The 23942-nt window shown below is 41.7% G+C and overlaps 1 protein-coding gene across 1 annotated transcript; it reads left to right on the top strand.

Annotated features, from left to right (window-relative positions):
* The first annotated feature begins 1708 nt into the window (after positions 1-1708).
* LOC129500047 (zinc finger protein 460-like) lies at positions 1709-15426 on the top strand. Its single transcript, XM_055310187.1, is given in 6 exon segments — positions 1709-1843; positions 9510-9570; positions 12595-12700; positions 13401-13624; positions 13732-14083; positions 14085-15426. Coding segments are annotated over 6 exon segments (1038 nt in total). The 3' UTR covers positions 14245-15426.
* The last annotated feature ends 8516 nt before the right edge of the window (positions 15427-23942 follow it).

The raw sequence follows: 23942 nt of genomic DNA, 5'->3' as shown, positions 1-23942 counted from the left end.
CTGATCCAGCCCCTGCCCTGACCTGCAGGTATCAGCCCGGTTCTCCTGCCGACCTCCTCTGGCCTTGTCTTCTTCCCAGATGCACCAGCCTGACCACAGCCTTGGTCCTTGCACTGGCCTTTGCCTGGGCTACTGCCCTTGTGACTTTGCAGGGCCTCTGATCCTTCTGCCCTGTGCTCTGATATCACTCATTCGGAGAGAACTTTCCTAGCAGTTCAGTCCAAAATGGCCCCTTTCCTACTTGCCCATCATCTGGTATTTTTGTGCACTGAACCTGGTAGAATTAAGCATGGTGATTGAACTTGTCTAGGACATTGTCGGAATAAAGAGAAAACAGTAACAAAAAGGAATGTGATAGCTGGTGTTAACTAGTTTTTGTGGTGGACTGACAGGCAAGCATAACATCTCACCTCATTTAATCCTCAACTCCTCTGAGTTGTGTTATTATCACTGTTTTGCACAAGAACAACTTGAGGCTTGGAGAGCTTTCGTTACCTGCCCAAAATTACTGCAGCTCTGAAGTAGTGAAAACAACCAGTGTGTCGACCATCATAGCCTGTATTTTTACTCCTTTCTCTACAAAAAGCAGATAGGGAAGCCTGGAGGCACACCTGAAGTAATCTTAGTAAGCCAAGCAGGCTTCCTTATGGTAAGTGCCCTTAGACATGAGTTGGGGATGTGGCATTTTAGCAAGTGGAAGTATATGGACAATAAAAGGTACATTGGTTGTTGAAGGAGTCTCCAGAGGACCTGTGTGGTTTCCGTGGCCCCTGTATCCCCATCTGCTGGGATGTACCCTGGGAGGGCCACACTCTGTGGTCATTTGCTGAATATTCCATCATATTCTCAGCAAGGACAGATACTGTGACAAATCAAAGGCTGTTATGGCCACAGCCTGCGTTGTCCTCAGCAGCTTCTATCCTCTGGGCCTGAAGTATTCTTTCCTCAAGGATACCTGCTGTTGAGACTCAGGTGGGCCAGTTTGAGTTGCCTCAGTGTTACTAAAGGGAGTGAGGGGAAGAGGTAGGAAAAAACGATGGCTCATTGTGGATTCTCCCACACAGTCTCTGAGGAGCAGAAGGCTTTGGGACCCCATCCAGGCCCTGCCACTTCCCAAGCAGGTACCACCACTTCATCATCACCCAGGATAATCAGTGAGTCTCAGCTGCTGTTGCTGTAATTATTATTGTTGCTGTTTTCATTATCTTTGTTACTTTTTCCCATTCCTGTGGCATCTTAAAGCCCTTACTGTTCTATGCCTCACAGTCCACATAGGAAGGTCCTGACCTCATGGCATTCTCCATTGGCTCCCACATAGGAGGCTCTGTCTCTCTTTTTAAGATTTTATTTATTTATGAGAGACAGATTGAGGCAGAGACACAGGCAGAGGGAGAAGCAGACTCCATGCAGGGAGCCTGACGTGGGACTTGATCCCAGGTCTCCAGAATCAGGCCCTGGGCTGAAGGCAGCACTAAACCGCTGAGCCACCCGGGCTGCCCAGGAGGCTCTGTTTCTTATGCTGCTATATTCCAGGCAAAACAGTATCTCTGCCTCTTTGAGTCCAGCGCAGAGCTCAGCCCTCACAGGGTATTTGGTTACTCTGCTCCCTTGCCATCAAGAGAGATGGACTCTGATTCCTATCAGTAGCCCCAACACCAACACACTGCCTCTGACTTTTCAGATGCCTGTGACCTTTGATTATGTGGCCATGACTTTTACCCAGGAGGAGTGGGGGCAGCTGGATCTGGCCCAGAGGACCCTGTATGAGGAGGTGATGCTGGAGACCTCCAGGCTCCTGGTGTCTCTGGTTAAGGCTTCCCTAACTCTGCCATATGGGAAATCTGTAACCTCCTCCACTCCACTCTCTGGCTTCAGGCCTGGCTACTTATGAAGGCTGCTGTAGCCATCCTGTCCTCCTCCCCACTTCAGTCATTTTCTAGACTCCTCTTTTCCTGCCTACTCTCCTTGTCTTAAGGAGGGTTAGGGAAGAAACATAGTTTGCTTTTGGTCACAACCAAAGGAGAAGGATGTGCTGGGAGAAGATGGAGGTATCTCACAGAACCTAAAGGCAGGAATTCCAGTTGGCTCCCTAGGGGACTGATACAGGAACTTATAAAAGCACAGTTATGCCCTGGCTACTGGGGCTTTCATCCTGGCTTCTCTCTGTGGGTTTGCTTGTGTCTGTCTTTTCACAGTGAGTTTTTCTACCACTGCTATTTTGCAGCAGGAAGTGGTTGCCCAGTCCTTGCTGGGTAAAGGCCCCATGTTCCTTGTCTTTACTTCTTTCTGTATGCTGATACTGTTCCTCTTCACTCTTTCAATACTCCCAACATGCCATCCTTGGCAAATGAGGAAAATGGGGCCACTATGTGAGTCCCTCATAAAGCGTAATCTGTTCAATTTAAAAGACACATCTTCATTGTGAAAAGCTCTCCTCTGCAGTTTTTGGTGGTACAAGTCCTTTCTTTTGTGAAATGTTGGCCAGAATAGATGGTGTTTTCTGTTTGTGCACATGTCTCTATTTGACCAAATTGCTAAGTGCGATTCCCAGTTTTTTTTTCTTAGTGGTTCATAAAATGGTGTCACCAAGTCTGCTTCTCCCCCTGACCCCCGTTTCCTGAGGATTGAATCCTCCTGCTCACATCCCCCTCTCACTGTTTCAGCCTCCTTGGACTCAGGTTGCTGGCCCCACACAGGAGTGTTTGCTGTTTTCTTCTTGCTGTAGTGTTTAAGAGATCAGGGTCTTTTGTTTCTCCATATAAACTTGAGAAACAGTTTGTTGATATCTACAAAATGACTTGCTGGGATTTTGACTGGGATTGCATTGAATCTACAGATCAAATTGGGAAGAACTGACATCTCTATAATATTGAGCCTTTCTATCCATCTACATGAAATATCGCTCCATTTATTTTGTTCTTTGATTTTATCAGAGTTTTGTAGCTTTCCTCATGTAGATCTTGTATATATTTTTTAGATTTATACCTAAGTATTTCATTTGGGGAGTAATGTAAATGGTAATGTGTTTTTAATTTTAACTTCTTTTTTTTAAAGATTTTATTTATTTATTCATGAGAGACACAGATAGAGAGAGAGGCAGAGACACAGGCAGAGGGAGAAGCAGGCTCCCTGTGGGGAGCCTGATGTGGGATTTGATCCTGGGTCTCCAGGATCACGCCCTGGGCGGAAGGCAGGCACTAAACCACTGAGCCAACCAGGGATCCCCAATTTTAACTTCTATTTGTTAATTGCTGGTATATATGAAGGCATTTTGTACATTAACCTTGTATCCTACAATCTTGCTATAATTGCTTATTAGTTCTAGAGGTCTTTTTTCTTTTTATTCTGTTGGATTTTCCATGTAGGTGATCATGTCATCTACAAATGAAGAATTTTGTTTCTTCCTTCTCAATCTGTATACCTTTTTCTTGTCGTATTAATTGGTGCTTTCAGCTTAATGTTGAAATATGGTTAGAGAGAATATCCTGCCTTTTTTCCTGATCTTAGTGGGAAAACTCCAAGTTTTTCACCTTAAAGTAGGATGTTAGCTATAGGTAGTTTTGTAGATACTCTTTATCAAGTTGAAGACATTTGCCTCTATTCCTATTTTGCCAAGATTTCTCTCTCTCTCTCTCTCTCTCTCTCTCTCTTTCTCTCTCTCTCTTTAAATGAATGGATGTTGGGTTTTATCAATGCTTTTCTGCATCTATCAATATAATTTTGTGGTTTTCTTTAGCCTGTTGATATGATGTATTATATTAATTGATTGTTAAATTTTTATCCAGGTTTGTATATCTGGGGTAAATCCCACTTGGTTGTGGTATATAGTCTTATACATTGATGGGTTTGATTTGTTAATATTTTGTGGGGGATTCTTTTTATGTCTATGTTCATGAGAGATACTGTGTATACTTTTCTGTTATGTGTTTAGTTTTGATATTAAGGTAATGCTGGCCTTATAGATTGAGTTAGTAAATATCCCCTCTGCTTCTATCTCTGGGAGAAAATGTAGAGACTTGGTATAATTTTTTCCTTCAGTGTTTGGTAGATGTCACCAGTGAACCCAACTGAGCCTGGTGCTTTATGTTTTGGAAGGGTTTTTTTGTTTTGTTTTGTTTTTAAGATTTACCAATTTATTCATGAGAGACACAGACTGAGAGAGAGAGGCAGAGGCACAGGCAGAGGGAGAAGTAGGCTCCCCAAGCAGGGAGCTCAATGCGGGACTCAATCTTGGATCCCAGGAACACGACCTGAGCCAAAGGCAGGTGCCCAACCACTGAGCCACCCAGGCGTCCCTATTTTTTGGACGGTTAACTATTGATTCAATTTCCTTAATAGATATAGGCCTATTTAGATTATCTGTTTCTTCTTGTGTGTGTTTCAGCAAATTGTGTCTTTCAAGTAATTGGTTCCTTCATCTCAGTTATCAAATTTGTGAGGATAAAATTGTTAATAGTATTCCTTTAATTTCCTTTTAATGTCTATAGGATCTGTAGTGATGTCCTCTGTTCTATTTCTGTCCTCTGATACTAGTAATTTGTGTCATTTCTTATTTTTTCCTAGCCTGGCTAGAATCTTATTGATTTTATTGAATTTTTTTTCCAGAACTAGATTTTGGTTTTGTTGATTTTTCTCTATTTTCTGTTTTCAATTTCACTGATTTCTGCTCTAATTCTTATTTCTTTTGTTGTGTTTATTTGGCATTTAATTTACTCTTGTTCTTAGTTGCCTAAGTTAGAAATTTATTTAATTAACTATAGATCTTTCCTTTAAAAAATATGCATTCTGTGTTATAAATTTCCTGCTAAGCACTGTTTTGCTCCATCCCACAAATTTTGTTAAGTTGTATTTTTGGCTTTTTAGTTAGCTTGTTTAAAGTTTATTTCTTTTTTTAGAATTTCTACACCCAATGTGGGGCTCAAACTCATGATCTCAAGATCAAGAGTCACATGCTCTTCCAATTGAGCTAGCCAGGCACCCTATATTTTTGTTTTCATTTAATTCAAAATATTTTTTACTTTCTTGAGATTGCTTCTTAGACCCATGTGTTATTTAAAAGTGTAAGTTTAATCTTTACCTATTCGGAGATTTTTCAGTTATTTTTCTGTTATTAATTTCCAGTTAATTACTTTATGGTCGGGGAACAGATATTTTATAATTTCTATTCTTTTTAAAATTTGTTAAAGTGTGTTTTTGTGACCCAGAATATGATCTATCATGGTGAATGTTCCCTGTGAGTTTGAGAAGAATGTGTATTCTCTTTTTGAAGTAATCTGTAGATGTCAGTTATATCCAGTTAATGGATGGTATTTTTGAGTTCAACTACATCATTACTAACTTTCTGTCTGGATCTGTCCATTTCAAAAGAGGGATAGTGTGGTCTCCAACTTTGATAGTTTAGTCATCTATTTCTCCTTGTCATTTTATCAGTTTTTGTGTCACATAGTTTGAGATACGTTGCCAGACATATACAGATTAAGGATTTTTATGTCTTATTTGCAAATTAACCTCTTTATCATTATATAATGATATAGATATCATTTATCTATGGTAACTTTCCTTCCTTTGAAGTCTGCTCTGTCTGAAATTGTATAGGTATACTTCCTTTCTTTTGATTAGTAGTAGCATGTTTTATTAACATATTAGTGTATTTTTCTCCATTTTACTTTCAACATGTACATGTCTTTATATTTACAGTGGATTTCTTATAGACAACCTCTAGTTGGGTTTATTGTGTGTGTGTGTTTTTATTTTTTTTTATTTTTATTTATTTTATGATAGTCACACACACAGAGAGAGAGAGAGAGAGGCAGAGACACAGGCAGAGGGAGAAGCAGGCTCCATGCACCGGGAGCCTGATGTGGGATTCGATCCGGAGTCTCCAGATCGCGCCCTGGGCCAAAGGCAGGCGCCAAACCGCTGCGCCACCCAGGGATCCCTGTGTGTGTGTTTTTAAAGATTTATTCATTTATTTTAGAAAAACAGTGGGAAGGGCAGAGAGAGAGAGAATTTCAAGCAGACTGAAACCCTGAGATCACAACCTGAGCCAAAACCAAGAGTTGAACACTTAACTGACTACGCCACCTAGGCACCCCTGGTTCTTGTTATTTGATTCGTTCTGACATCATTTCTTGGCCTGGCTAGAAGCTTATAGATTTTTTTTTTTTTTTTTACAGAACTAGATTTTGGTCTCTGTCTTATAATTGGAGCATTTAGAAGAACATTGATGTTCCAAGTGATGTTGATTTTCTGGGATTAGTATTTACCATGTTGATGTTCCAAGTGATGTTGATTTTCTGGGATTAGTATTTACCATGTTTGTCACTGTTTTCTATTTGTTGTCCTTATTCCTTTTTTTTTTTGTCTTCCAGCCTTTCTGCCTGGAATAAACCCTTCTCTTTACTCAGAGTACCCAGCCACTCTGCCTACCTCAGACTATCAATGATCAGGGATTCCATTTGTGAAATGATGAAAACCAGGTGGGGTGCCATCACCTATGGAGTATTTAAAATCTCCTGATGCCCAGACTTCACCCCAGAGATTTTGTGTAAATTAGTCTGTGGTGGCAACCAAGTGAACCAGATATGGCTGATGTGTGGAATATCAAGCCCCTGATTGGATTCATTAGAAAGCACCTTTAGGAGTTAGGTCAGAATAATGTTCGGATTCTACAGGATGTAGATCAAAGGGAATTGGTGGTTATATATGGAGCCAACACTAATGTCTACAGTTTTTGGGGCCCAACTATGGTGTTTTATGTGCTGGTTTCCAAGTCACATCACTTTGTTTGCATGGATGGGAGCAGCTTCTCTGTGAGGCCTTCTCCAAATCCTAAAGTTCCAATCTAGATTGAGAGGTTTCTTCTCACCAGAATTTCTTGTCCTTTCTCTTTCTCCATTAACAGGCTGTCCTTTGCCCAAACCAAAGCTGATCTACCCATTGGAGCACAGCCAAGATTTATGGACATTAAAGTGAGGCCTCTAGGGCCAACAGTTGGCCAGATCAGGGTTGTGGCAGCTTGCAGATAGCACAGTGATTACTGCCTCTGGAATTTGTGGAAGTTGTATTATTGTGGCCTCTCTAGAGGCTTAGGATCCATTGAGCCTTTTAACCACCAGTCTTTTTGTGCTCCCCAGTCTCCAGTGCTCCTGTGGGCATGTAGGACCTATTAGATAATGAGTTCAGGTTCTCAGCTCCAGCTGGTTGGGCTTAAAAACTAGCTGTGACACACAGCAGCCTTGTGGCCTGCGGAAGGTGCATGATCTCACTGTGCCTTTATATATAAATTCAAACAATGTAAATCTAGCTGCTCTAACAGGCATATTCCAGAATCTGGGTGGCTCAGCATATGAAAAGTACTTTTCTTACCCAGGGACCATGTAGGTCAGTTTGGAGCTGTGTACTACATAGTTATTGGGGAACCAGGTACCTCCCATCATCAGCGTAAGACTTGCACATTGTCCTGGCATCTTCTAGCTAGCACAGGGGAAATGAGAGAAGAAAGGAGAATGTCATACCCACTTCTATACACACTATTTCTCCTCACATTCCACTAACAAGACATCTGGGGCTGGGAAATGAGGCTGAGCTATGTGTCCAAGGAAAGGGACAAATGGTTCTGTGAGTGTAGTCTGCTATACTCTGTCTCTAAATGAGTCATTGAGTTTTTTGAGGATGTACCAGATTGTTCATGAAACTGGTTCACACTGGCCCTGGCCCATAGTGAGTGAATGGCTCAGCAAAAGTAAGCTGCTAGTGTTATTCACATAATACTATTAGTCATAATGAATAATGACTCACATTTCCTTCTGAACTACAAGGAAACAAACTATATTCTGCATCCCACCCTTTCTCACCTTCTCCATACACCCATTCTCCAGATGTCAGGCCCTCAGAAGCACTCCCTTGTTCCATGTCTTCGTGCCCCCCCCCTTGTTTGCTTAAACTTCAAGGTAACATTTTGCCTTCTATTCCCCTAATCTGTGCTGCTGAGGCACTGGGGATGTCAGGCATGGTAACTGGTGCCACTGCAGAGTCATACTCTCTCCCCTGTAGTGGTCCGTTGGGCTCTCATCCCAAGCATGTGTCTGTTCAGCCCCTCAGAGTCTGTTCCAAATCTTCACCCTTGTTCCCAGGCTCACATCTGCGAATGTGGAAAAGACACTTCACTCTCAACATGCCTAAGAAGGAGCTCATGATTTTGCCTGCTCCTCCTACCTCCATGCATGTTAGAAGGGCTGGATGCAACTTCAGATAATTCCTCAACACCTCCATCTCTACCACTCCTGCATTCAGACATCCTGTCCATATCACATGAACATCTCCACCACTGCCTCTACTACCTGAGACCCACCCCTACACTCATGACTCTACGTTTTCAACTTTTGCCTAGGTGGTAGCTGGTCTCCCCACATCTCCTGTGTGCCTCTGATCTGTCCTGTCTCCCACACTGACTCCTTCACTGGCTCCTGATTTGAGAGCTTGTTCCAGAACTTCACCACACCCCCCAGCCACTGACGTCTAAGCACATTTTCCTGTCAAAAATAGTCTGCACTTGGGATGTCTGGGTGGCTCAGCGGTTGAGCATCTGCCTTTGGCTCAGGGTGTGATCCTGGGGTCCTGGGATCGAGTCCCGCATCAGGCTCCCTACATGGAGCCTGCTTCTCCCTCTGCCTGTGTCTCTGCCTCTCTCTCTCTCCTTGTGTCTCTCATTAATAAATAGATCTTTAAAAAAAAAAAGAAAATAGTCTGCACTCTTGTGTTGCTTGATTGTCAACCATTACACATTGATCTGAATCTCTCATGTGTGGCTTCCCTTCTCACCAACCCCCAGAGGAAGCCTTGCCCCCCAACCATGGCAAACTCCTGCACTAAAGCCCAGATCACACCTTTTCAGGGCGAACTGGCTTCTTCTTTTCTGCCTCTTCTGTTACTTTATCCATTCTCTGCTCAACATAAAAATATGCCTGGTTGCATCACATTAGGGGGAAGTAAATTAAAAAGGCTTATGGCTCTCCAGTGTCTTCACACTGGCATCAACTCTGCTTTCCCTGTATAACCAATCTTGGAAAAGTTGTCTCATTCTTGCAAGAGATTTCTACACTCGTGTTCCATTCTCCCATTTACTATTATTTTCTTGCACTTTTTTTAAAGATTTATTTTTATTTATTTATGATAGACATAGAGAGAGAGAGAGACAGAGGCAGAGACACAGGCAGATAAAGAAGCAGGCTCCATGCCGGGAGCCCGACGCGGGACCCGATCCTAGGACTCCAGGATCCCGCCCTGGGCCAAAGGCAGGCACGAAACCACTGAACCACCCAGGGATCCCCATTTTCTTGCACTTTTTGAATGAGCTTTAACTCATTTTCTCTATTGTGCAAAAATCTTAAGAGGTCAGCTTGATGAATCTTTGTATATGTGCAAACCAATATAACCATCACCTATGTTAATATTTAATATATGCCATAGTGCCCCCTTATTTGTGGTTTTACTTTCTGTGATTTCAGTTACCCAACGTCAACTACAGTCCAGAAGCAGATGATCGTCCTTCTGATGTATCATTAGAAGGTCACCAGTAGCCTCATGCTATGTCACAGGCCTGTGTCATTCACTTCACTTAATTTCATCGTGTAGGCATTTTATCATCTCACAGCATCACAAGAAGGATGAGTGCCATATAATAAAATATTTTGAGAGAGAGACCACATTTGTGTAACTTTTATTACAGTATTTGTTATAATTATTTTATTATTAGTTACTTTTGTTAATCTCTATGTGCCACATATATAAATTAAACTTTACTATAGGTGTGTATATATAGGAAAAAAACATTGTATATATAGGGTTGGTACTACTTGCACTTTCAGGGATCCACTGGGGGTCTTGGAACATATCCCCCACAGATAAAGGGGACCGCTGTACAATATTTCCAGCACCTCGTCAAGGTCTTGTGCCTTCAGTAGCCCCTTCTGCTAGGTAATCCCTATTGAGACCATCAGCATGAATTTGCTTTGACTATTGATTGTTTCATCTGTATTTCTGTCTCCTTTTGACCATTGTTATGTCTGTGAGATTCTTTTCATGTGGTTGCATGTAGTTGGAGTTGTTCACTCTCAATCTAATGTAATACCTCATTGTGTTGAAAACTGCCATTTATTTATCCCTTCCCCTCTGGGCAGGCATTCCTGTGGTTTTCAACTTAATGCTGCTGAGAATATTCTTGTTACGTGTTTTGGTGCAGATAACCACTGATTTCTGTTAGGAGTGGATTCTTTCTTTTTTTTCTTTTTGAAATTTTTTTAAAGATTTTATTTATTCATGAGAGAAAGAGAGAGAGAGAGAGAGAGAGAGAGAGAGAGAGAGAGAGAGAGGCAAAGACACAGGCAGAGGGAGGAGCAGGCTCCATGCGGAAGCCTGATATGGGTGGGACTCGATCCCGGGTCTCTCGGATCATGCCCTGGGCTGAAGGTGGCGCTAAACTGCTGAGCCATTCGGGCAGTCCCAGGAGTGGATTCTGTGTTTCCAGGACAGGTTGGCTTTTTTGGAAACTGCCAAGCAGTTTTCCCAGTTTCACATGTGAAAGTGGTAACATCGTTCTCTTTGTGCTTTGAGGCCCTGTCAGGGGGTTCCTCTGTACCACAGCCCTGAAAGTTTTCCATATAGTCACTGCTTTGCTCCTCATTTTCAAATACAGCAGTGACCATAGTGATAATGCGTGATGGCCTGCAGTTTACTGAATGGTCCTCCAGGGGCTGGCACTATGTGATCACTTCACAGGCACTTTCTTATTTAACCTCCAGGACAGTCTGTGAGGCAGAAACTGAGAGTCTCTCAGTTTTTCAGACGAAGAAATTGAGTTGGGAAGAGCTAAGTAATTTGTTGAGTATCAGCTCACTTGGTACAGGCAGAGTTTGTGCCAAGTGTTCTGGCTCCAGCTGATACTCTTCACCTCCATGCTGTGTGAATTCATAATGCAGCAGACTTTTCAGATTGTGTCATAAGCATCTGGTTCTCTTGGAGTCTCTGCCCCTAATCTCCCAGGACCTTCCTTGTCTTCTTATTCTGGTTGGCTCTAATGTTGGCTCATCAGGCATCTCATGGACTTTTTACTTTAAAAAGAACTTTTTACTCTTCAATACTCTTCAAGATTAATCCACATATTCTGACACTGTCAATTTATATGCTTCCTAATTAGGTCCCAGGTGTGTATTATTTAACCCCATTAGGGGATTAACCCATAAATAACCCCAGTGTCTGGCATCATACTGAATGTGGTTCACATAGTGAACATGGTAAATGCAGGATTTCATTTCATCCTCACAGAGTCCTACAGGCCAGGCTCTATTTTTAGCTTTCCTTTTTAGAAGACAAAACGAGGGCTTCTGGAATTTGAGTGCCTTGACAGGTGCCACAGGGCTAATCCTGAGTTCTTGTGGAGTGTGGGCCTAGGGTTTCAGTGGTTAGACACCATGATCTTAACCATAATTTTGCTGTGACCTCTAACTTTTGTGTAGTGGACCTCAGGTACAAATTTTGATCATAAACCTTGGTTTATGACAGATTGTCATCAGTGACTCACAAATGACCTTAGTTAATTGATGTATTTACTAAGTTATTTACTCATTCATTTCTTTTTGAAAATAATACACTTAACATCACTGAACTCAAGAATGAGACCTTTAGTCATACCAACTGTCTAGTCAGTCTGGACTGCTATAACAAGAATGCCACAGTTCTGGAGACCTGAAGTCAGGTGCTTGCAGATCTGGTGTCTGGTTGGGGAGCTCTTCCTGGTGTGCAGATATGAGTCTCTTCTTCCATCCTTAGGTGGCACTGAGAAGACGCAAATGCTTTTGTGTTTCTTGTGAGAACGCCAATCCCAAGTCGGGGCCACACTCTTACCAGTCCCATCCTCTTTTGCATTGTAGGTTCCCTGAGTCTTGGAAGACTCTGCCTTTGTTCATTCTGTTAACTAAGGTGAAATGGCTTTCTTGTTTTATCTTTACAGCAACTTCTTGTACTCCCTCTCTGGGAACCCTCCTTGATTTCTTCCTGGCTCCTGTGCAGGCTGCATCAGGTGCCCCTTCACTGGCCTCTTACAGCATCTGGAGATGTTCTTGCTTTGAGCAAACCCAACACATGCAGTGTCATTACCCTGTGTACTTGTCCCTAGTTGCCAGTATGTCCCTCACCTCTCCTCTCACTCTGGTTTCCCCTCAAAGGTTTCAAGAATTCAAGATCCAAAAAGAAATTTCAAGCTGGATTTCAGAGATTTGAAAACATGGCAGGGGATCCCTGGGTGGCGCAGTGGTTTGGCGCCTGCCTTTGGCCCAGGGCGTGATCCTGGAGACCCGGGATCGAATCCCACATCGGGCTCCCGGTGCATGGAGCCTGCTTCTCCCTCTGCCTGTGTCTCTGCCTCTCTCTCTCTCTCTCTCTCTCTGTGACTTTCATAAATAAATAAAAAAAAAAAAGAAAACATGGCAGGCATGGAACCACTGTTTTCATCTTCTTATTCCTACTGAAATAGAAATTTTACTTTTCTGTGTTGCCATCTGTAATAAGGCTTGCTGTATCTTGTGTTCCTTTCAGGTTATGGTACAAAACCCCAGACCACAGAGTTTTCTCATTCTCACCTTGCCTTGTCTGAGGAAGTCTCCCCACAGGATCAACTGACTCGGCAAACTCTGGGGGATAGGTGAGGCAAGGCAAGAATCAGGATAGGCTGTCAGAAGTGCTGGAAGGCCAGTTGAAACCAGGGATAGACCCCCAAATGGAGAAGCTCCCTGGGAACATGAAGCCTGAACATGATGGTTTAGGGACAGATGATGGTCTACACTGAAGGACTGTGCAGGATCTGATCCCCCCAGAACACGTTCTGCACAAATGTGACCTCAAGGATGACTGAAAGATCTCTTTATTCATGAACGGAAATGTCCCTGTAAGTGTAAGGAATTTGGGAAAGTGTCTACGAAGAATTGCTTTCTAGTTCAACATAAGCAGATGCCCACTGGAGTAAGGCCCTATGAATGCACTAAATGTGGAAAAACTTTCAGCAAGAGCACACACCTTCTCCAGCACCACATCATTCACACGGGGGAGAGGCCCTACGAGTGCAAGGAGTGTGGAAAGGCCTTCAACTGCATGTCAGGCCTTACACAACACCAATGGATTCACACTGGAGAGAAGCCTTATAAGTGCAGTGAATGTAGAAAGGCCTTCACCCACTGCTCCAATTTAGTCTTGCATAACAGAAGCCACACTGGAGAAAACCCTTTGTGTGCAAAGAATGTAGGAAAGCCTTCTGTGATAAGACAGGTTTCCTTTGACACTACATCATCCATACAGGAGAGAAGCCCTTTTGAGTGCATGTAGTGTGGGAAGGCCTTCAACTGTAGGTCACACCTCACCTGGCACCAGCAGGTTCACAATGGAGTGAGGCCCCTTGAATGTAGTGAATATGGGAACGCCTTTTGCCACAGCATGGACCTCATTCAGCACTACAGCATCCACATAGGAGAGAAGCCATTCAAGTGCCTCGAATGTGGGAAGGCCTTCTACTGCCAGTCACACCTCAAGCATCACCAGTGGAGTCACACTGGGGAGAAGCCCTATATATGCAGTGAGTATGGAAAGGCCTGCTCTACTTTCATCCTGCATAAAAGGGCCCACACTGGAGAAAAACCCTATGAATGCAAAGAGTGTGGGAAACTTTTAGCAATTGATCAGATCTCATCTGGCACTTCAGCATCCGCACTGAGGAGAAGCTCTATGAGTGCATGGAGTGTTGTAAGGCCTTCAATTGCCAGTCATACCTCACAAGACACCAGTGGATCCATAGTGGTGAGAAGCCCTGTGAACGCATGGAGTGTGGCAAAGCCTTTTGCCAGAGAGCAAACCTCATTCGACATGCCATTATCCACATTGGGGAGAAGCCCTGTGTGTGCAATGAGTGTGGAAAGGCCTTTACCTACTGCTACACTTTCATCTTGCATAAAAGGGCTCACACTGGAGAAAAAACTTTTGAGTGCAAAGAGTGTGGGAAAGCCTTTAGCATGAGGAAAGACCTCATTCGACATCAGCATTTATGCTGGAGAGAAGCCCTATGAGTGCATGGAGTGTGGGGAGGCCTTCAGTCGCCACTCAGGGCTCACAAGGCACCAGCGGATTCACAGTGGAAAGAAGCCCTACGAATGCATGGAGTGTGGGAAATCCTTCTGCTGGCGCACAAGCCTCAGCTGACACTCCATTATCCACACTGGAGAGAAGCCCTATGATGGAGTGCGTGTGGAAAAGCCTTCAGTCGCAGCTCCTCCCTCACTCAGCATTAGAGGATTCATACTGGGAGAAACTCTGTTAGTGCAATGGAAGTAGGAAGACCCTTCACAAATGGGCAGTCCTTAGTCACTCCCTGATAGCTTCTATTGGGGAAAGATTCTTGAATGTAACTAGTGAGGAAACCTCTTACTCAGAATCTGATCGTTCATATCAAAGAGAAATTCCTCGATTTCCTTCCGTACAAAAAACCTTTCTGTTGCAAGATATCATTTGTCATCTAAGGAGTCATACTGGAAATCTACCCCAGTCTAGAGCCTTATTCTACATCTGAAAATTTATGTAGGAGTGTGATCCAGTCATTCTTATGCACTTCGCATAACCATCAGCCACATCTTTCTCCTCAGTGTACACTGAAAAACTATCTCAGGGATATTTAAACAGAGGAGGAGAGGACATAAAAGAGAAAGAAATGTAAGCATGGTTTTTTTTCAGACTTCTGTGACAAGCCTATAGCAGTTTGTTGTTCCTTATCTTATTTGATGGGAGAGAGTGTTGTTTCAGAGATGAGAGAGCTTTGTCCACTTTATCTTACATATATTTTCACTGCTGTCCATTGCCAGGACAGTTGGACATTTAGGATGTGTCTGAAAACATTTATTGAAAGTCTTTGTTCTGTGGCATCATCTCTACCCTTGAGTAGCATGAGTCTTACCAAGAAATATGAAGGCTTCACTTATGAAATACTGTTATATTTCAGGAGATACAATGGGCCCATGTACCACACTCTTAAACCTGATTTTTTAAAATAAAATATTTTTTCATGTGTATTTAACTACATACCACTTATATACTTGCTCTTAATCTACTTGTTTTTTCTGTGTAATGAGGATGGCAGTGTAGCTGTGTGAACTTCCCAGATGAATGTGAATTCTTCCTTCTGATTGCAATTCCTAAGCTTCTCCAATCCTCCTTAGAGAGGCTTCTCCCAAGTCCATGTCAGTTGTCTTCTAGGGGTTGAATGAGAGGCAAAATAAAGCACATAACTAAATTAAGCTAAAAAAGAAAAAAAAGGATCCCTGGGTGGCACAGCGGTTTGGCGCCTGCCTTTGGCCCAGGGCGCGATCCTGGAGACCCGGGATCGAATCCCACGTCAGGCTCCCGGTGCATGGAGCCTGCTTTTCCCTCTGCCTGTGTCTCTGCCTCTCTCTCTCTCTCTCTCTCTCTCTCTCTCTCTCTCTCTCAAATAAATAAAAATTTAAAAAAATAATAAATAAATAAAAATAAAAAAGAAAAAAAGATAAACTCAGAAAAACCACAGAGAAGGAATCTCATTTTTAATCTTGCAAAAGATTGCATGAAGATTCACTAATGAGGAAATTGACTAGAATTTTAACGATGAAATGGGCATGTGCACATGCAGGTATCTGTGAGTTTCACAGTTGTTACCATGGCCTTAGTCCTGGTATAACAACTGACTAGTAACCTTTATCAGGGTCTTTTGGAATTCCTTCCTTGGTATTTTTTTTGAGCTACACATGATAGTATTACCTCACATTAAGAAATATGCTGTGAAAAGAAACAAACAATCCAATCATGAAATGGGCAAAAGACATGAAGAGAAATCTCACAGAGGAAGACATAGACATGGCCAACATGCACATGAGAAAATGCTCTGCATCACTTGCCATCAGGGAAATACAAATCAAAACCACAATGAGATACCACTTCACACCAGTCAGAATGGGGAAAATTAACAAGGCAGGAAACAACAAATGTTGGAGAGGATGTGGAGAAAAGGGAACACTCTTACACTGTTGGTGGGAATGTGAACTGGTGCAGCCACTCTGGAAAACTGTGTGGAGGTTCCTCAAAGAGTTAAAAATAGACCTGCCCTACGACCCAGCAATTGCACTGTTAGGGATTTACCCCAAAGATTCAGATGCAATGAAACGTCGGGACACCTGCACCCTGATGTTTCTAGCAGCCATGTCCACAATAGCCAAACTGTGGAAGGAGCCTCGGTGTCCATCGAAAGACGAATGGATAAAGAAGATGTGGTTTCTGTATACAATGGAATATTACTCAGCCATTAGAAACGACAAATACCCACCATTTGCTTCAACGTGGATGGAACTGGAGGGTATTATGCTGAGTGAAGTAAGTCAATCGGAGAAGGACAAACAGGGTATGTTCTCATTCATTTGGGAAATATGAATAATAGTGAAAGGGAATATAAGTGAAGGGAGAAGAAATGTGTGGGAAATATCAGAAAGGGAGACAGAACATAAAGACTCCTAACTCTGGGAAATGAACTAGGGGTGGTGGAAGGGGAGGAGGGCGGGGGGTGGGGGTGAATGGGTGACAGGCACTGAAGGAGACACTTGACGGGATGAGCACTGGGTGTTAGTCTGTATGTTGGTAAATCGAACACCAATAAAAATTAATTTATTAAAAAAAAGAAATATGCTGTGAAAAAGAAATAAAAAAAATAAAATAAAAAAACAAATTAAAAAAATGGGGATCCCTGGGTGGCACAGGGGTTTGGCGCCTGCCTTTGGCCCAGGGTGCGATCCTGGAGTAAACTCCGGTGCATGGAGCCTGCTTCTCCCTCTGCCTGTGTCTCTGCCTCTCTCTCTCTCTCTCTCTCTCTCTCTCTCTCTCTCTCTCTCTATCATAAATTAAAAAAAAAGAAAAGAAAAGAAATATGCTGTGAAGAAAGATGTTAAAATAATCATGCATTCACTTTGAACCCTCTTCGGCCTTTTAAATCACCACACGTGTACTTTTGTATTGCCATTGTAGGCCAAGCCACTTTTGTTACATTGATTCATGGCATTATTGTGAAACAGTCTCTTATTCCTTTTCATGTCATGTGTAAGAAGTCTTCTTTTTTATTTTTTTTATTTTTTTTATTTTTTTTAAATTTTATTTTATTTTTTTAATAAATTAATTTTTATTGGTGTTTGATTTACCAACATACAGAATAACACCCAGTGCTCATCCCGTCAAGTGTCTCCTTCAGTGCCCGTCACCCATTCACCCCCACTCCCCGCCCTCCTCCCCTTCCACCACCCCTAGTTCATTTCCCAGAGTTAGGAGTCTTTATGTTCTGTCTCCCTTTCTGATATTTCCCACACATTTCTTCTCCCTTCCCTTATATTCCCTTTCACTATTATTCATATTCCCCAAATGAATGAGAACATACCCTGTTTGTCCTTCTCCGATTGGAAGTCTTCTTTTTTTTTAAAAAAATATTTATTCATGAGAAACCCAGAGAGAGACAGGGAGAGAGGCAGAGACACAGGCAGAGGGAGAAGCAGGCTCCATGCAGGGAGCCTGACATGGGACTTGATCCTGGAACTCCAGGATCACACCCTGGGCCCAAGGCAGGCGCCAAACCGCTGAGGTACCCAGGGGTCCCCCTCTTGCTGGTATTTTAATAGACATACATTAGTCTATGGATCATTTTGGTGATAATTGGGCATCTTTATTATGTTGATTCTTTCAGTCCATGAACATGGTATGTCTTCGTTTATTTAGATCCTTTTTTATTGTGTCAGTATCTTATAATTTTCCACTTGTAGATCTGGATCATATTTTGTTTTTTTCTAGGCACTTTTTTTTAGAGTCGTTATACATCACATTGAGGGTTTTTTTTTTTTTTTACGATTTTATTTATTCATGAGACAGAAAGAGGCAGAGACATAGGCAGAGGGAGAAGGAGGCTCCATGCAGGGAGCCCAATGTGGGACTCGATCCCAGTACTCTAGGATCATACCCTGAGCCAAAGGCAGGTGCTCAACCACTGAGCCACCCAGGCATCCCTCATATTGAGTTTTTAATGTCAGTTTGCACATGACCACTACTGTTAACAGAGAAATATGATTAGTTTGCTATGTTGCCCTTATTTTCTTCAACCTTGCTGAAATCACTTATTCTAGCAGACTTTTTTGTGGATTCCTGAGGATTTTCTTCTTAAACAATAACGTTATCAGCAAATACCTTTAGCCTTCTTCCTAATCTGTATCTCTTTCATTCCCTTTCCCTGTCTTTATTGTACAAGCTAGAACTTGCAGTGCAATGTTGAATACAAGTGGCAAAAGAGGACATACTTGCTTAATAACGTCAAGGAGAAAGCATTCCTTGTTGACCATTAAGTACAATGATAACTGTGGGTTATTTTGTTTTACTTTTTTAAAAAATTTAACTCCAGTATAGTTAACATGCAGCATTATATTAGATTCAGGTATACAATATAGTGAGTTAGCAGTTCCATATATTACTCTTTGTTCATCAAGTTTAGTGTACTCTTAATCTCCTTCACCTAATTCACCCATTCCCCCCCCATCACCTCCCTTCTGATAACCATCTATTTCTTATTTATAGTTAGTCTGTTTTTTGGTTTGTCTCTCTCTTTATATAGATATTCTTTATCTAGTTTGGAAAGTTACCCTCTTAATTTGCTAGGAGCTTTCATTTTGAATGGATGTTGAATTTTGCCAAATGCTTTTTCTATTTTGGTTGATGTGATTTTTCTTCTGTAGCCTGTTAATATGATGGATTCCTTTGGCTAGATTTGAATGTTGAACTGGCCTTGCCTTCCTGCAATAAACTGTACCAGGTCATGGAATATTATTATAATATATCAATAGTCTATTTATGATATCTAGTTGAAGAATTTTGTTCCTAAAATCATGAGCATATTGGTGTATAGTTTAATTTCTTTGTATTGGTATTGATGTCTGACCACTTCTTGCTTCCCAGAATGAACTAGAAAGTGTTCCTCTTTTCTTTCTTCCTTTCTTTTCTTCTTCTTCTTTCTCCTCCTCCTACTCCTCCTCTTCTTCTTCTTTCTCCTCCTCTGCCTTCTTCTTCTTCCTCTTCCTCTTCTTCTTCCTTTTCTCTTCTCCCTTCTTCCTTCTTTTTTTCCTGGATTAGATTTTGTAGAACTGGTGTTATTTCTTATTTAAATATTTGATAGAATTCTCCAGTGAAATCATCTGGGCCTGGAGATTCCTCTTTGGGATATTTTTAATCATATATTGAATCAGCCTAATTGGTATAGGACTATTAAGAGTATCTACTTTATATTGATAGAATGCCCTTCCAGAGAAGTTGTTCCATTTCATCTAAGCTTCTAATTAAATCGTGAAATTCTTTGAAGTATGCCTTTATTATTCTTTTAATGATAGGAATATCTGTGCTTATATCTCCTGTTTTATTCTTTATATTGGAAATGCTTTTTATTTTTTATTAATCTTAGATTTTTATCAATTTTATTGACTATTTCAAAGAACTAGTTTTATTTAGCACTCTGTAGTTTCTTGAGATGTAGATTAGATTATTAACTTGAGTTTTTCTTTTCTTTTCTAATGTAAGAAGCATTTGGTTCTATTAATTTCTCTCTCAGCACTGTTGAAGTTCCATCCTGCAAACTTTCATTTGTTTTGAATTCACTTTCATTCAGTTAAAAAAATTCTTGATTCCATTTGAGACTCCCTCTCTGATCCATGGGTTTATTTAGAAGTGTGCACCTTCTAAGTGTTTTGGAATATTTTTTATTTTTCTGTTATTTTCTGTTTCATTTGTGGTCTTAGTACATGCTCTGTGTGATTTCAAAACGTTTACATATGTTGAGGCTTGTTTTATGATCTGCAAACAAATGAACCATAAACAACATCCTTATAGAATGTTCCATGGGTGCTTGAAAAAGATTTATATTCTGTTGTTGAGTGGAGTGTTCGATAAATGTGAGATTCTGCTGGTAGTGTACAGATTTTCTGTATCCTTGCTGATTTTGTGCCTAGTGTTTCTATCAATCACTGAACAAAGACTGTCAAAATCCTCAACTAGAATTGTGGAATTGTCTATTTCTTTCTGTTCTATTACCTTTTGTGCTTTGTGTGTTTGAATGTTTTCTTGTTTGGTGCATATGCATTTATGATTGCTACATCTTTTTAGTGCATTGACTTTTATCATTATGTAACTAATACTCCTCTTTGTGCCTGTTAATTTTCATGGCTCTGAAATATACTTTATTTAATATTTATATAGCCACTGCTGGATTCTTTATTACTAAATGGTTTATCTTTGTCCATCTCTCATTTTAACCTATGTGTATTGTTATATTTGAGGTAAATTATTTGTGGGTAGTATATAAAGGGGTCCTGCTTTTTTTCCCCTCACACTCTGACAGTGTGTCTTTTAATTGATATATTAGACCATTTATATTTGAAGTAGTTATTGATATGTTGGGAATAGATAATGTTATTTTTCTTCTTTGATTTTTAATTTTTTCACTGTTTCTTGTTCTTGTTTTTCTGTTTTGTTTTTTGTGGGAGTGAGGGAAGGGGGTTTCCTTGCCTTCTTTTCAGTCTTTGGACATTTTTTATAATTCAGTTTTGATTCACGTATAGGGTTTGGGGGTATATTTTTTTCCTTTTTCTTTTTAAGTTGCTGTTGTAGGTATTAAAATATGCATGTGCAGGGATCCCTGGGTGGCGCAGCGGTTTGGCGCCTGCCTTTGGCCCAGGGCGCGATGCTGGAGACCCGGGATCGAATCCCACATCGGGCTACTGATGCATGGAGCCTGCTTCTCCCTCTGCCTATGTCTCTGCCTCTCTCTCTCTCTCTCTCTCTCTGTGACTATCATAAATAAATAAAAATTTAAAAAAATATGCATGTGCAATTATCACAATCTCCTGTCAATAGTATTTTAGCAATTTAAGTGCAGTGTAGAAACGTTACTTCTATTAGGTTCCTTTACACACTCACTATTCTTTTAATACAATTGGCTTGGGTGTTTACCCTTCGTATGTTGAGGACCATATTGAATGATGTGGTTTTTGTTTCAATTGTCAGACATTTTTAAAAGCTTATGAGAAGAAGGGTAGTCAATTTACCTCTGTTTAAAAAGAGGCGCTGGGGAAGTGAGAAGTATCTTGCACCAGTGATGGGGGGAATGCCGTGACCTCCAGTGACCCCGGGGGCAGGAAGCGCTTCGGGGTCGTGGAAGTCCCCAAGTCTTCTGTACATCCCGGTTTTGCCGTCTCTCAGACACTGTCCTTCTGAAAGTTCACACATACCCGTATTCTGTTGAAATCTTGAAGCTTTAAAAAACGTAGACTCTCCTCCCGGGCTTCTGATCCTTGTGCTCTTTGCCATCACTCCCCACCAGAAGCAGCTTCTGTTGAAATCCCCTGATCCAGGCGTTCTCTGTGCGCCCCAGGAGCAGAGGTGAGCTCGGAGTCGGAGTCGGAGTCACCGCTCTTCTCCAGCAGGTCAGGGCTCCTTCGTGTCTTTTGGCTCTCGCGCCTTCCCTCCATTCTTTCACACCGGAGAGAACTCTAGAATTAATGGTCTTAGGTGGTGAGTGAGGGCAGATTGTGAGCCGTTCTTACCACCTTGATGGGGGCTTTTTGGTTTTGTTCTGACAAGGTTTTTCTCCACTCAAGTCCCACACCAGTGTGTGGTTTGGGGGGGCCTAGGGTTTGGAGGGGGTTTTTAACCTTCCCTTGAGAGAACAAATGATAATGGGGAGAACCTAACCAGGGCCTGGTTTCTGCTGCAACACAGTAGCTTCACTTGCCTGCTTTTATGTGCACCTTTGTACTGTCCGCCCAGGAGCTGGCATCCTGAGGGGTGAACCCCCCCCTTGTTGGCAAGCCCCCCTGCCATCGGTCCTGCTCGGCCCCTGCCCAGCCGTGCGGCGAGCAGGGTGGGAGTCTGCAGCAGAGCTAACGAATCCTTTACCCCGTGGACAGAAAAGACTTACCAAGTGGAGGGACTTTAAATAATTGGCTTAGATTGGCCGGTAGCCAGGAAGTGGCTTTTAGAGAGATACCCAAGGCTGAAAGGGTTTGGTTGGTTGGGTTTTTTTTTTTTTTTTTTTGGTTTTTTGGTTTTTTGAACCATTGAAAAGGTAGATTTTGCCCTCTTCAGATCTATTTCCAAATGGTTGTATCAAAAAAAAAAACAAAACTGTTTTTCTTTCCCACTCCCCACCTATCCCCCTGTTGCCACAGAAGCAGGGGCCCTGTCCCTCTCCCTAAAATTTGTAAAATTTGTACAAAATATCTTCTATGAAAATGATTTGTAATCTGTAGACTTAATACCTGGGAGATGTCTTGAGATGTAAAATCCCATCCTTTGGGTTGTGGGGTTTTTGTTTTCTCCAAATAAATCTGATCTTTAAAGTTTACCTTAATGCTGAAAAAGAAAATTTACCTCTGTTTCTTAACCTTTTCCATTGAAATTTCAAGCCTTTTTGCTATCATTTCCTTTCTGTTGGAGAACTTCTTGTAGCCATCCTTTCAGGGTAGGTCTCCTTGTGACAATGTTCTTTGTTTTCATAGGAGAGTGGCTTTATTTCCTCATCCTTGAAGGAAATTTTGATGCAATATAGGGTTCATGGTTGGCAGTTCTCTCTTAATACTTAAAAAAAGGTTATGTCACTTCCTTTAGGCCTCTGTGATTTCAAGTGAGAAATCTGCCATTCAAACCATTGTTCCCCTACAGATAAGATGTTATTTCCCTCCATCTGCTTTTAAAATATATGTTTGGGGCAGCCCAGGTGGCTTGGCAGTTTGGTGCCGCCTTCAGCCCAGGACCTGATCCTGGACACCCAGGATTGAGTCCTGCATCGGGCTCCCTACATGGAGCCTGCTTCTCCCTCTGCCTGTGTCTCTGCCTCTCTCTCTGTCTCTCATGAATAAATAAATAAAATCTTTAAAAAAATAAAATATATGTTTGTCTTTAGTTTCTAGAAATGTTATTATTCTGTGGCCTGATTTAGAATTTTTTTTGTTTATCCTGTTTGGAGTTTGTTTAGGTTCTTGAAACTGCAGGTGTACGCCTTTAGTCAGTTTGGAGAAATTTTCAACCATTATTTCTTCCAGTATTATTTTTAGATCGACCTTCTTTCTCTTTCTGTTCTGAGACTTCAGTAACATGAATGTTAGATCTTTAATTGTCCCATGGGTCCCAATGACTGTTCTTTTTAAAGTTTTTTTTTCCCAGTCTGTTTTATATCTGTTTAGATTGAGTAGTTTCTATCACAGAGGGGCCAGGGAGTGGAGTGCCAACTACCTAACTACTTTCATTGCTTCTGGATGTGGTTGGAAGATTAGCTCCTCCCCTGATCCTTTGTGACACTATCCTGAAGTGAAAGCAGAATTCTGCCTTGGATATCCTCCTGTGTTAGTACCACGTGAGGTACATTTAGCTCTCCTACCTGTACAAATGGAAGGAGCATGTGGGCTTTTTTATGAGGTTCCCCAAACAAGGGGCAGAAGGGGGAGGTGATATTGAAAGCGGGCAACAATCAAACATCGAAAGTGGAATCAGACTCTTGTCCCTTTGGTTGGCTGGTTGAATCGGAAGAACCCAGGTCTTGGTTATAGATGAGCACCTTGCTGTTTGTGGGGTAGGCTGCAAATGAACTGCTGATGCATCACATCTACCCTAGAGTGGCCCTGAAGGACACTAGTGTGGAGAAATCCTCTCTGTGGCCAGATCTTGGACCAGTACAATTGGGCATCGTTTTTGTTTTAGGAGAGGTGGCCTGATGTAAGGATATATGTGTACTTTTGTGGCAAATAACTTGTCCAGTTGTTCAGAAGCACTAAAGAATCAAAATTGGCAGATCAGTGATAAGTTTGTGT

The sequence above is a fragment of the Nyctereutes procyonoides genome, unplaced genomic scaffold, assembly GCF_905146905.1.
Source record: "Nyctereutes procyonoides isolate TBG_1078 unplaced genomic scaffold, NYPRO_anot_genome, whole genome shotgun sequence".
Lineage (NCBI taxonomy): Eukaryota > Metazoa > Chordata > Mammalia > Carnivora > Canidae > Nyctereutes > Nyctereutes procyonoides.
This window is presented reverse-complemented; position numbering and strand designations above follow the sequence as displayed.